At 40.8% G+C, this 13930-nt stretch overlaps 1 protein-coding gene across 1 annotated transcript in view; it reads left to right on the top strand.

The window, feature by feature from the left end:
- The window catches only part of LOC115914760 (connector enhancer of kinase suppressor of ras 2-like), a 161900-nt gene that overhangs the window by 48767 nt on the left and 99203 nt on the right, over positions 1-13930 (top strand). Inside the window, 1 exon segment of the mRNA XM_030967499.1 lies at positions 10030-10193. Coding sequence (XP_030823359.1) covers positions 10030-10193 — 164 coding nt within the window.

The following is a 13930-nucleotide window of genomic DNA, read 5'->3' as shown; positions in this document are numbered from 1 at the left end:
AAATAGCAAAACATTTTGAAATCAGAATTAAAACACCAAATAATAGTGATTTAAGATGTAGTAATATCTTTCATCATGTAGCTGAAGCCAGAGACTTTATCTTAATCTGGCACAGCATGCAAAGTGGTAGTGAATAAAAATTTCTAGCTCTCACTTTGTTCAATAACAACCATAATAAATTTATCTGGTATAGACATGGAACAGAAACATGGAATAAAAATGGGGAAAGGGAAGGGAAAAACTTCTTCAGGAGGATTTACAGGCTGATGAATTTTTCTTCTTTGATTTCTTCCCATTTGCCTGCTTTTGTTAGTTTTGTACATTTCCTATTGATAAAAATATGGATTCTTAGTTTGGGAATTGCCTTAATTGACAATTCCTGCCAACGACCTGACTTTTAACTGAGCTCCCCACTGACTGCTAGAGCTAATTCCTGCAAACTGCTGAAGGAAAGAGCCTCATTTAAGATCATTCAGATTTACAGAGTCAACAGGATGACATAAAGTGAAGCTGCAGTGCTGTGTGTGGCATCCTTGGAGAAAAAGGGGCAGGAGAGATGTGGGTGAAACCTCAGATCAACTGATCCACAGCCTTTGCTGAGTAGGTGCCAACAGAAGCCATCACCAAAGCTTCTGAATATCCCTGAAAAAGATCAAATGCTCCCCCTTTCCTTTCCTTCTTGCAGCAATCTGATTTTTGGCTTGTCTGTGAAGAACTCTGTGAGTTGCCAAGGCCACCTTCTACTTTGGGAATTTGCATCTTGCAGGTGTCTAAACTCTGACTCATGAATTAGGTCATGGACTCGTGGCTGCTGAAGAAATTGGGTTGAGCAGAAATCTGATTTGTTTGGGCTTTTCACTCCAAACACCCACGCTGGATTTGGCTGTTCTTTTGATATCTGGGATTTTTAGTAAAATATGTCAGTGAAGTCAAAACAAGAATTAATGTATTTTGGCACTGAAACATCTGTAGCACTTTTTGTTTGATTCTACTCTGTCAGCTCTCTATCCCTCTCAGCTCTGCAAGCCTTAGCACTTGTGGGGGGAGGATGTGACCCAGGGATTCTGCCTGTCCCACACGAGTTTGGTTGATTGAGAACATTCTGTAGAACAGCTGTAAATGTGATTCAGAAAATTTCAGTTTTTTAGACATATTCTGGCTGGGAAGTCACTCTTCTGAGGCATCTGTGACCCTGTGCCTGGATGGGATTTGATATGATGATGAACTGAATTTAATGTGCAGCTCTGCTTCAAAGTGATCAGAGATACTTTTAGGGAAGGACTCATTTCACAGAACTTTAAATGTCTGTCTTGCTATTACATGAATTTTGTCTGACAGGTTACCTCCTCTCTATTGATTAGCTCAGACAGGCTCGTTATCTCACTCTTCAGTCATTTTTTTCTTCGCATTTAAGAGAGGGACAAATGGGGCATATCCCTGTAGTACTTGTACAAGAACTTCCTTGGCATGAGGGTTTGTTTGATTTTCTGTGATACCTAAGTCGTTTTTTGAAGGTCAATCTGTGATTAAGACCTTCCTGTGCACAGTACAAGGTGGATAAACTCTCAGAAGCATGGAGGAAGGAGCTTTCAGTTATATTTATTTGTTCTTGTACTTTTGCTTTTAAGATCAGTGCTTGTAGATGAGACATGGTTAATGCTGCTCCTTCCTTATTAGACTTGTTAACCTTTCTAAAGTGGAAACTGTCTGAAATAAACTCACCTCAATGTGCTCAGGCTCTAGTGAAGGAAATACTGATTCCCTGTTTTACTCTCTGCCTAAGAATTGCTCTTTTTTCCTGATGGTTTTGGGGTTTTTGCTTGGTTTTGTTACAGTGAGAGGTTTTTCCCCTCTGCCATCTTTGGCAGCAAGTTAATGCTTACTGCAAAAACACTCTCTGGGAAGCAGAGAGCTGGAAAAGTCTCCCCTGTCCCTGCCCTCCAACCCAGGCAGAGGAGAACGCAACCTTTGGCACTTGCTGCAACAAGGAGGAATGTGAACCCTGAGCACATCAATTCTCCACTTGTAGGCAGCGCAATCCCTCGTGTACAAAGGGTGGAGGTTCTTTCTCCTCAGTGTTCTTACTGATCCCAGAGATCAGAGATGTTTGTTATCACCTGAATTATTCTGGCACAGAGATCTTTTGTGACTGCACAAAGAGATTCGGGAATTTAATTGTGCAAATTCTGTATTTTGGTTTGAGAATAAACCATGAAGATTCTTCTAGATAGATTCACAAGTCCAAAAATATGTTGTATTGTCTTTTTATTTGGTTCTGAAAGTTTTGTTAAATTTGGACATGTATTCCAGGATGTCTGTGCTGGAGCCAGCACTTCTGTCAGGACAGGCTCCCATCAAACACTGACTCAAAAAAATAAAGCTGTGTTTGCATAGTCCAGTGCAGCAAATAAAAGCACTTGCCTTGCATTGGGCCAAAGCATTTCTCTTTTAAAATAAATGTAACAAATTAAGGTCCCAGTGTCCTCAGCTCAGACACTCTGGAATGTGGAATAATGTCATTAATTACATGGGGGGTCTGAACCTGGGGGCTCATGAGCACTTCCAGGTCATCCCTCAGCCATGCTGCTTCAGAAATGACTGGGGGCTGTGGTTATATCTTCATCAAGGAGAAAATTAATGAAGCTAAAGAAAGACGTAGATTTTCATTAGCACACAGAGCTAATTAAGATGCTTCTGGGTTTTGTCACTTTTATGGGAAGTTGGTCAGTAACAGCATCAGTGACATATCTCGAGGTTAAATTGTTGGGAAATGTGGCAGCAAGGAGCACACACTTGGGCCTGAAAATGTGATCCATTCTCTCTACATGACACTTCTCTTCCAGAAACCTCTTTGTGGTCAGGTCTGGTTCCAGCAAGCTTCCTGAAAATGCTGTTTATTACTTCCATGGTAATCCCACAGCTCCATGGCACCTGTCAAGTGTTGAGGACAAAGTTAGAATGGCTTCACTTCCTATTATTCATTCATAGGTAATGAAGGCAGAGCTATATAAAGTCATTTACTTCATATATATGAATGTCAATTTAAGGGTGATGGCATAGCATTAAATCAAATTTTATTAGTTCAGCAGTTTGTTCGTTTGCTATTAATATTGCTTGACACATCCCCTTACAGAACCTTCTCAGCTGCTGTGAACTCTTAAAATATTGATCATTTGAGCCCAGCTTTTGTCTTGATAACACTTGGAAAATTATCTTGGAAAAGTTATCTTGAAAAATTGCTGCTGGAAAGATCTTGGATTTATAGGCACTGAGATTGAGAAAGCCCCTTGCTTTAGCTGTACAAAAAATAAAATAACGAAGTGACGGGGTGAAGTATATCCCCACTGGTTTTGCTTATTGGGTAGAATTTGGGAGGCTCGTCTTTGTCCAGACATGCACTGGGGTGAGGGGACAGTGATGTTGGTCCTGATTTGGAGGAGGACACTTTGGAGGGGAACAACATGGGCACTTAGGAACTTGCTGTGGATTTTTCTGTTCCCTGAAGAGTTTGTCCCTTTGTGAGTGGGATCTGTGAGTGAAGCCCTGACCTGGTCTGGGGAGAGAAGACGAGCAAGGTTGGAAGTTTCCAGCTCGTGCTCTCCCAAATCTGCTTCCCGGCTGGCTACAGAGGAGGCAGAGCTGACAAGCTCTTGTTTTTCACACATGGAAAATAAAAGAAGAGAGGCAGTGTGGAAGGAGAGAAAATGGAATATGGGAAGTGGGAGCTGGCAGTGAATGGAGTTGAAGATATACAGGGTATTTTTAGGGGAAGAATCCCCAGAATTTTGTGCTAAGAGGGGGAGAGGATTCCTGTGGCTGGCACAGTTGAGCCAGGGACAGCTGCAGGATGAGGATGGGGAGGATGAGGAGCAGAAATGAAGGACCAGAAATGCAGAAGTGCTCCAGCTGTTGAGAGCCCAGCTGGATCCTGGAGCTGAGAGTGTCTGCAGGGGGCTTGGAGAGGGCAGATCCTGGTGCTCCTGTGGATCTGGCACTCTCAGGAGAGAAGAATGGAGCAAGGGCAGCACCCCATGGACTGCCCAGCCTGGAGCTGTGGCCTGACACCAGTGGAAGAGTTTATGCCCAGTGCAGTTCCACCCACGCTGCAGCCTGGAATGGCAGCCAACACTTTTGGTGTCAGTTGGTGCCTGGGAAGCATCAATTCAGGGTGCTCATCCCGCCCCAGTTCCTGTTCATGCAGATGAGGATCTGTAAATTCAAGCAGCACAAGTCTGCCTGTATTTGCATCTAAAACATCCATCTGTATCCCTGTGAATATCGCAGTGACGCAGAGGAAACTCAGCCGGGAAGCAACATTTAAACACATTCTACGTGCACAGTCAAGCATTCAAAGGTCACATAAAGCCAGAATTGGGGCATTCTTCTTTTCAGAACAATTGGATTTTTTTTTTTTTCCTTTTCTGTGTCGGTCAATTTCTGCTGTGAATTTCTTCTACATTTAAAATCGCTATGTTGCGATTTTAAATGTGCTTTTTTTGGTGAAATTTTGTCATCTAGCTACTGTATTTCTCTAGGTCAGGTTTGTGACATGTAGGCTTAAAGATGCAAAATACTGCAATCCTTAGATTTCAAATATACTCTGAAGTTTAGGAGAGTTGAGGCCTGAAATATTCCAAGCTTGGTGTTTTCCAGTGTTTTCAAACCTGTTTCATCTGTCTCTTTCTGAATTGTGGTAGTATGAAGATACTTTTCTCTTGACGCTCTAAACAGTTTTGATTTTTTTCCTCCTGAAGAGCTTAAGAACAAATATCTGGTATTTGAGAGTCAGCTTAGTGTGAACATGGCCCTGAGGATTATGCCTTTTCTTTATTTGGACTGAATAGTTCTTAAAAAGCTTTCGAACGTCACTGGCAAAAATACCCACCTGATGATTTTCCTTGTTACAAGTTACGTAAGAATTGGAAAGGCTCCACTGTGCGTGAGCCCAGGGTAATAAATCAAAGGGGTTTTGATCAAGAACACAGCTGAATTGATGTGTGTATTCAATAAAATTGCATTTAGGAAAAGGCATGAATTCTCTCCAGTCTCTCAGCCAGCCAGTCAGTCAATTCCTTCCAGATCTTTCGAGCTAGCTGCTGAATATTGCTTTATATGGAAAATATCCCTTGTTCTTTAAAAAAACACCAAACCCAACTTTTTTTGCTTTCTGTAAAAATTGCATTTGGACAGAGCCTGTGGATGCTGTTAAATGCTGGGTGTATTTAAGCAGATCTGCATATATAAACTGAAGGTTGTGACAGAAGCAGAAGTTCATGCTGCCTTCCCTAATTAATCAGAGAATTTCCAGCACAGTAGTGAGAGATTTTACATTTTCTATGAGGGATGAGCTGATTTTCTGGACTTGCAAGTCCAGAAACAACAACACAACAAGATTAGAAAATTGATATTTGTCCCTGTTTCACTTTGATCTGTTGATTTTTCACAAGTCACCATTCTGCAAGAGCAGAGATAGTGTTGTATTACAGCTTTTAATAGTCAAATGAGACACATTAATAGGTTATTAATTTGTCTTAGCTAAAGTGTAATTCTTCTGAGCAGACAGATCATCCCATCAACTTTCAGCTTTTGTCCTTTGGATCCAGGTCCCACAGACACTTCTCAGATTCTTTATTATATTTATTCTATATTATATTCAAATTCTATATTATATTTATTTATAGGCTTTTGTGCATGTGGGAGTTTAGTGTTGCGCTGTGTACTTTTAATTTCTAGATATGGTTTTGAATACTTTGTCAGACCCTCAGTGAGAGAGAGGCTCTCACCCCTCTTGCAGCAGTGCTGAAGCCAGGAGTGGTCGATGCATTCCCATCAACTGATTTCCTTCTTTTTCACCCTAAAACCCAAAAACAACTGTGCATTTTCCTACCAGAGGGGCTGGTTTTGCATCCCCTCCTCTTCCAGGGAGTGCCCCTGTGGGAGCTGCTGTGTCTGTGCCAGGCAGAGCTGGCAGGACCTGCCCTGCCCTGCCCTGACCCCCCTTTCACAGGCAGGCTTTGCTGCTCCAGCCAGCTGCTGCATTTTCCCCTGGGAGTTCTCATGGAGCAGCAACAGGCTCGTCCTTTGGGCAGGAATTCTTTAGGAGAGATTAAAAAGCCAGAGTAGTTTTCAGTAAGTTGCAAAAATCTGTTAAAAGATAGGAAAAAAGAAGTGAGTAAATGCCTGTGAGTGATGGAGAGATGAAAATTTTGAAATTACAGATTTTAAACTTAGGGATTCCTTCTGGGATGGATCACACTTAACAGAGCTATTGTTCCTGCAGTTCTCCTGTGAGAGCTGTACTGGCTACACTGTTCCTGCACCAAAGGCAACAACTTGGGCTTTCCCTTCATTCATTTTATAGTAATTTTTTCAATAATGGCAATATTGTCACTGTCTCTGTCCAGTGCAGATGGGGAGGGGACAGATATTTTTATAACTAGTGGAAATATTTTCAATATCTCTGTCCAACAGTGGAGGGAAAGGGACAGATGTTTACATAACATGGCAGCAATGTTTGTGCTTTTAATGGAAACCAAACCTGCCATTTGTTGACACGGATGGAAAGATTCATTTTAATCTCAGTGAACCTTATTGCCCACAATATGTGGCATCTCTTCTGTAATGTTTGCTCTGAGTTACTACCTAAATCAGATTTAGAGATATTTTCATGGCTTTGCTTTGTTTTGTTTCAATTATTCCTTTTTTCTTAATTATGCATTTCTAAAAATAAACATTTTCAAGCTGACTGGCTCTTCTTTTCCTGCCCTTTCTCCCTAACAATTTTCTATTTTCTAACTCCTTTTTATTCACGTTTTCCTGACTTTGACTTTAGATGCTGTATTTGCAGAATAAGTTTGCAGTCAACATATCAGAGTTGCTTCCTTTCCTCTGCTCTTTGAATATGGAGATAAAGTTTTCCTAGGCCACGTGGATTCACTATGATTTTTTTTAAACTTATAAATGAAAGAGAGACTATGAAATCATAGAATTTTTTAGGTTGGAAAGACCTTTGAGATCATGGCATCCAACCATACAGCAGGAAAATGTCAGAATTTTCAGGTGGATGTGGTTTATGGGGTGTTTTCCCTGATTTCCCTCATTTTCTGAGCACAAGGGTTTATACAGCTTTTAATGCAATGTTCAGCCAGAGCTACTTCCCAGCTGACTCAGTCAGCACTTGGGCTGATGGATAACTCCTTTTTTCTTGTCCTCTCAAATAACACTGAGAGATTAGTAAATGTCTTCAACCTTCATTGATTTCCTGTTAAAGTGAGTTAACTCCTTGAGCCCATCTGGGTTGGAGAAATAAAAATTCTCCAACCCCCAACTGTAATTTTTTCACCACGGGTGTTAAGCCTTGGCTTGAAAGTAAAACATCCATGTTTAAACAATTTTTCTTCAATCACTTTATTGCATTCTGAAGGAGATGTTGTTTAGTTACAAAATGCACACAAATAAAATAAGAATGTGCAGCAAGAGAACTGCACATTTCTGTGTTTCTTGCCTGACACTGATGTTGTGTATCTTGGGACCAGTGGGTTAATTTTATTTACCTACATCTAAGCAGAGCTAAAACCCTTTCTTTCTTCAGTTATGATTCTGAACTGCCTTAATACTTATCTGTAAACAGAAACGATGTTGAGGGAAAATGCATAAAGAGCACTAATGAGACCTGAGAGGCTTGAGGAAATAAATATTTCATTTGGTTTGGGTGAGTCAACATGAGCTCGTTCTGTACCCTTTCTAATTTCATCTGGGCTATTTTCATGTAAAAACAATCGGAGCCCTGAAAATAAAGAATATTTTCCTGATGCTGAATTCCTGTTTTGGAATGTTCCACATTTCAGTAGCTGGCTCCCAGAGAGACAGAAAAGCAGAGAGCAATGGGCAAATCTCTCTTTTTTGGTGTGTATTTATTAAGTGCTGTCATTCTGTGAGACAGCCTGGCCCTTTAATGATATATTTCTATATTCTCTTGACAACTGCCACACTGTTTGCACCAGTAAGTAAATGCCTTGTAAAGGTGCCCTGGGGAGCTATTACAGAGCAGCACAAATAATACAAATTTGATATTTTGCTCTGCTGTCATACATTCTCCCTGGCACAAAGGCAGGTTTAATACATCTGACTGCACACTTCTCACAGCGTGGCACATTCACTTGGGTTTTCCTAAATCTCTCTTAATGCTACAAATGCTTGTTGGGGCCACTGATCCTAAATTTTTTAATTAATTTGCTTTTGTTGAAAATAATTTAATATCTAGTAGCACTTTTGTGACTTTTTTTCTGAGTTTTGGGGCAATGTCCACTAAAAGCAAATCTGGGAGGTGTGGGGTTTGGAATTTTTGCTCTAAAATGGTTTTAAGAATTGTTCTTGAGCAAGATGGAACAGAAATGTGCAACAGCTCAGAGTTAAAAATGTTAAATAATAAACAGAGAATTTGCAGTGACTCAGCCAATTGAACTAAACTATACTTATGTAAAATCATTCATGAGATCATTAAAAATAATGAACAGATGCAAAGAAGTTGTTTCCTATTTGCAGACCATTTTAGAATAGAGAAAAGGTTTAGGTATTAGTTACAGACTGCTGATTTGAGCTTTAAAAATCTCCCAAACTACCTCATACTTTTGAATTACACCATAAAATATGACATTTTTATCACTGAACCAGCTTTGTATGGGACATAGGTGTAAGTGAATATAAAGCTGTGCACTTGACTTGGTAAATGAGCTTTATCTATAACATAACTCAGGACTATCAGTTTGCAGAGCACATAATTGGGTCGTGTTGAAAGAAGAGTTAATTAAATGAAACTGCAATGTATCCCCTTGTATTTACTGAGTGAGGACAAACACTTTGGTTTGTTCCATTCTCATCACAGTCCTTTTGTCCCAGCTGAGCTGTGTTTATTGGGGTGTAGAGTGGGGACACCCAGCACACCCATACAAGGTGTCAGAACCCTTTTTCTCAGTTGCTCTGCAAACTCGGTCAATTTGATAACGGCTGTGTGCAGAAATTACATTCCAAAGCTCTGTCATAAATGCCCAGGTTGGTTATTTCTGTGCTTTCTGGATCTCTGCAATTTTATGGATTTTGGATTTACCTGCATCACTGCAGGGCAAGTAACTGAGAATCAGTGTTTTACTTTCCTTGGGTAGATGAAGTTATTGAAGGTGCATTTTGTAGCTCTCTAGAAAATCATGTGCACATCAGATTTCTGTTGAATCTGACAGTCCTTGAGGGACCTCGGAGGGACCTCATGTAGCTTTCAGCAGTAGATTCCTGTGTTCAACTCATCGTTCTGGCTGGAAATTCAAGGCATGTGTGGTTCAGAAACAGATTTGGAGGAAGAAAAAAATCTTTCAGCATCGTTCATCAGTTTCTTCTCTGGTCTGAGAAACAAAATAATATTATTCTCACCCTATCAAGTTTCAGGGTGAAATGGAAAAATTCCTTGTGCACGGGTAAAATTGTATTCTTAGTTGGAGGTGTTGTAATAAAACCATTTTTGTGTTGTTTGGATTCAGAAATCTGGATAATGTGGGATGAGAATTGGCAGTGGGTGTAGCAGAGTCAGTGTGGGTGGGTACTGAGCCTGAAAAACTCTTCCTGATCAGGGACAGCCAAACTCTTTGACCTTGAAGAGTCCTGGAAGAGTTACAAGAAGAATTTGTTCCTAATCATAAGATAAACTTATATTTAGGTCTTTGTGACATCACGAGAAAAAGGTTTTTTTATAAAGTCACTCTCTGTGCTGCTTTGTCCTTCCCTTGTCTCCATGAAGGTTTTGAATTACTATTAAAATGTTTAAAAATGTTGAAAAGAACATCAGTGATATAAACTTCTCTCTTTAGCAGCATGTGCTGGGTTATCTAAGTTTAATTTTCATTGCACGCTCTCCATAACAGCCCCAAACAAGGAAGCGTGCTTGCACTCCCAAGAAATTTCTGTATTTCTGAGCTACAGAACTGTTTCATTGTGTTTTTCTCCTCTCTCTGAATCTGTGCTGTTGGCTTTTCTAACCAGGCCTCGATGATTGCCTCCAACAATACATCAAAAACTTTGAGAGAGAGAAGATCAACGGGGAGCAGCTGCTGCACATCACTCACCAGGAGCTGGAGGAGCTGGGGGTGACTCGCATTGGCCACCAGGAGCTGATCCTGGAAGCAGTGGATCTGCTCTGTGCATTGGTAAGTGACTCCTTGCATCACTCACCTTGATCAGCTGTGTTGATAAATTTACAAACCAAACTGAAATCTGAAAAACTAAACCAAGCTAAAAATAATGTAGAGATTGCTCTACGGCCACACGCTCAAACAGCCTTTGCTTCAGTAAAGGACAGACATGTCCTGGCTTCTCTCAGCTGCATAGAAACTATATTTATCCATTTAATGATTATGTCTGATGGTCTTTGATTGCTTTTCCTCTGACTTTCTTGGTCCTGCATTCAAATGCTGCTGACTATCACTCCTGGCATCCATATGGTTCTGTAATTATGTGCCATATGCCCTCGTATTTCACTGACATTTGCCACACTGCACTGAACCAAGTAGACCTGAGTGGTTTAACCATGCCAGCGTTCAAAGGGATGGTACCACACAGCCAGAAGGGCATGCTAATTAGACTGGAAGATTGTTTAAAATGAGCTTTAAGATGAGACTGGAGTGGTAAAATTGACTTTATCTAAATTACAGACACGTGTGTTGACAAAAAGTTGGGTTTGGGTTTTTTCAGCAACCTGCAAGCTCTTGGAAGGACATTATCTGTTCATATTATTAATTACTAGGTTACTAATTTGGTTAACCTCTTAGCAAAGTATTTGATATCAAAAAATTCTTTTTTCCTCTGCTATTTTATTCCTACCAGCTAATAAAATGTGATGTATTAACTTAATTCTAAAAATAAAATAACTTCTGTTCATGTAGGTGGACAGGTGAAAGAATGCTGAAAATATTAAAACACAAAATAATAAAATTACATAGGTAAATGACATGTGACAATCATAGTATTTTACTTCTTTATCAGGAGTTCTGCTTTTGAATAATTGGGTTATCCTGTGGGAATTTGATTAAGAGGAATTGTTTCCAAGAGGGAAACTGGCACTTAGAAGTAAGATGGGAAAAATGTGAGGCAAAATGCACTTGATCTGAGGGGGAGAAAAAAAAATTAAGTACCTCTTATCATTCATCTTCTTTCCCGTACTTTGAATGACAAAATATCTTCTCTGTGCTTTGAGATCTGCCCCTCCAAATGAAACAGCTTTGTCAGAGCAGGGGAAGGCTTTAGGGGCAGGTGTGTGCTGCAGACCCTGACAGCCAGGGCCTTCTGGACACCTGACCCCGAAGTGGGGAGCTTTTCCCTGGACACCCTGTGTCCCACACCCAGGAGCCAGCACAGCCCTGTGTCACTCTGTCACCTGAGCAGAGCCCTCTGTGCCCGGACACTGCAGCCCCCTCTGGGAACACATCTCCCTTCAGCCCTGTGTGTCCCCGAGGAGGGCTCTGCTGACTCTTTTATTGTGAATTTTTTCCTTTTTTGAGCACAGAAAATGTACCTCTTGCTGCTGGTCAATGGTGCAGCTCTCGCTGTGCTGCCTCCTGACCTTACTTTTCCTTTTGAGGCAGGATGGGGATTTTCCAGCTCCTGGTATAATTTATTTTGCCTCCTGCCTTTCTGCCCTTTCTCTTCCTTTCTCACTCTGGCTCTAAAATGCCTTTTTTTTTTTTTTTCCTGCTTCTAAATGTTTCTCTCCCTGCCTGTTCCGTGTGCTTTTCTGCTGCCCGCAGCTCTGCTCCTGGGGGTGTTCTCCTGCCTCTGACATTTCTCCTTGGCTCTCTGTACATCATCTTCTTTAATTCTTGTAGGATCACAGAAAAGTTTTACCAGACTCAGTAGAAAATCTATTTTAAATCTGTACTCATTTATTAGGATTTGGATCCATGTAATTAGAAAGCATTAAGAATCTCCTTTTAATTATTTTTAATAATGGCAGAAACTGAATGAGAGGAGAGCTGATGCTGCCTTTATGAGCTGAAATAAATTTCTAAAATAGCACTATTGTTTTCTTGTTCTGTGCTACTCTTGAAAAATTGATAGATTGTTGCACTAATGTGTGACTGCTGGCCAAGCGACCAGAAAAAATTGTTACTTGGAATTGCTCACTGATATGGATTTTTAGAACAGCTAGTGCAAAAACCTCAGGGAATATCTTATTTTAAATGTAATTTTTAAAGGGGCTAAAGAGTATCTCTATTTTGTTTATGCCACTGAACAGGAGTTAACATATAGGAAATTATTGAAATCAGAATGTCTTACAGAACACATAATTTTGCCCTCGATTCACTGAATTGCGTTACAAATTTAATACAGTTTGTGGGCAGGTAAAACAGAGCCCCAGGCAGTCAGGAATCAGTACTTGAATGCCCTCTTTAATGTGTGTTGGAAATATGGACAGGGTGCAGAGCACAAGCTCTGTTTATACATTCATAAATACAAATACTTGAATTTTATTTTCAACATTTTTAATGGAAAAAAAGAGTGGGGAAGCAGCAATTCCAACAATCTGGGTCTTAAAATCCTACCTGTGGAGGGGAGGCGCCATCAGCACTTTGCTCTGTCCCTCTGTCCATCCTGGTGTGCTCCCAGTGGATCTGGGTCTCTGTCCCTGCCCCATCCCTGCCCTGCTCTTGCCCTGCCTGGGCTGTCAATGAACATTGATTGTTTTTCCCTGCATGGATTTCTGGATTGATTTCTGGTTGGCAGTGGGCAGTGCCCAAGTTCATGACCCATTTCTCCCAGGCAGCCTCAGCGGGATCTGCAGTCCATCCCTGCAGGGTGGGCTGTGGGAACAGGAGAAATCTTCCCTGGAATGCTCAGGGTGGTCAGGAACTCACACTGGGCAGGGGTTACTGCACAGCAGCTCTGCTGCTCCAGGGAAAAGTCACTGTCTGAGCTCCTTGGGACATGCTGGAATGTGCCTTTCCTGAGGGTCTAAGGGCCTCTGCTTTTGTGGGATGGGCCCTGGGCTTTTGGTGGGGTTTTGGTGGGGTTACACCAAGAATGGTGCCTCAGCTGCAGTTCCAGGGATGCAAGCCCTGGAGAACCCCCCCAGAACCTGTGAAGAAGGTTCTAATTCAAGAAGAAACCAAAACTAAAGGAGGAAACTCTGGTTTTTTATTCCCATTCTCACACCATCTATTAGCCAGATTCCAAATGCAAATTATTAAAGGCAGGGAAGGTTTGTTATGTTGCGCATAACAAACCCTTGTTTGTTAAAAAATCGTGTCAGCCCTTGACATGATTTTTACATCCACTTTTCTTTTGAAAGCAAGCTGAGTTCAGATAGGAAATTCATGTGAGAATCCTGGCTAGAAAAGGTTCCACACTGGAACATGACTTGCAGTGGGAAAGAAAAAAAAATGAAAGAAATGTGAAAAGGGAATAATAAGAGTATTCAATACTCCCATGCAATATGGTGATATAGAAATGTATGTATTTTACCTGAAAGTTAAATAATTTCAAATGTTAAAATAATCTCCTTTATGAAAGGGTAAAATCAGAGTGCAAAAGGTGAGAGGAACTTTCTCTGTAGGAAAGAAGTCCAGGCACTCTCTGGTGCTTGCTGAGGGGTGAATTCATGTGCTATGAAATGCAAAGTCACAGGTGAGCTTTACTTTCAGCTTCAGTTCTTTGACCATTCTGGAACGACATTTTTGAGTTGTGCTTTAATTATGAAGAAAATTGGGAATGATGGCTGTGGGGAAAAAGTCCAATCTGGAACATCAAAGTCCTTTCTTGCTAGGGTGGTCAGAAACTGCTCTGCAATTATTTATTTGAAGTGACCTAACTAACATTTAGGGACTAAAAACTGTGGGCCACTTGGGTTTGGATTGTAAATTTATTGAAGTTGAAATATTAATTGGGATAT

The sequence above is a fragment of the Camarhynchus parvulus genome, chromosome 4A (assembly GCF_901933205.1).
Source record: "Camarhynchus parvulus chromosome 4A, STF_HiC, whole genome shotgun sequence".
Classification (NCBI taxonomy): Eukaryota; Metazoa; Chordata; class Aves; order Passeriformes; family Thraupidae; genus Camarhynchus; species Camarhynchus parvulus.
The sequence above is the reverse complement of the archived record's forward strand: the minus strand, read 5'-3'. Positions and strand labels throughout refer to the sequence as shown.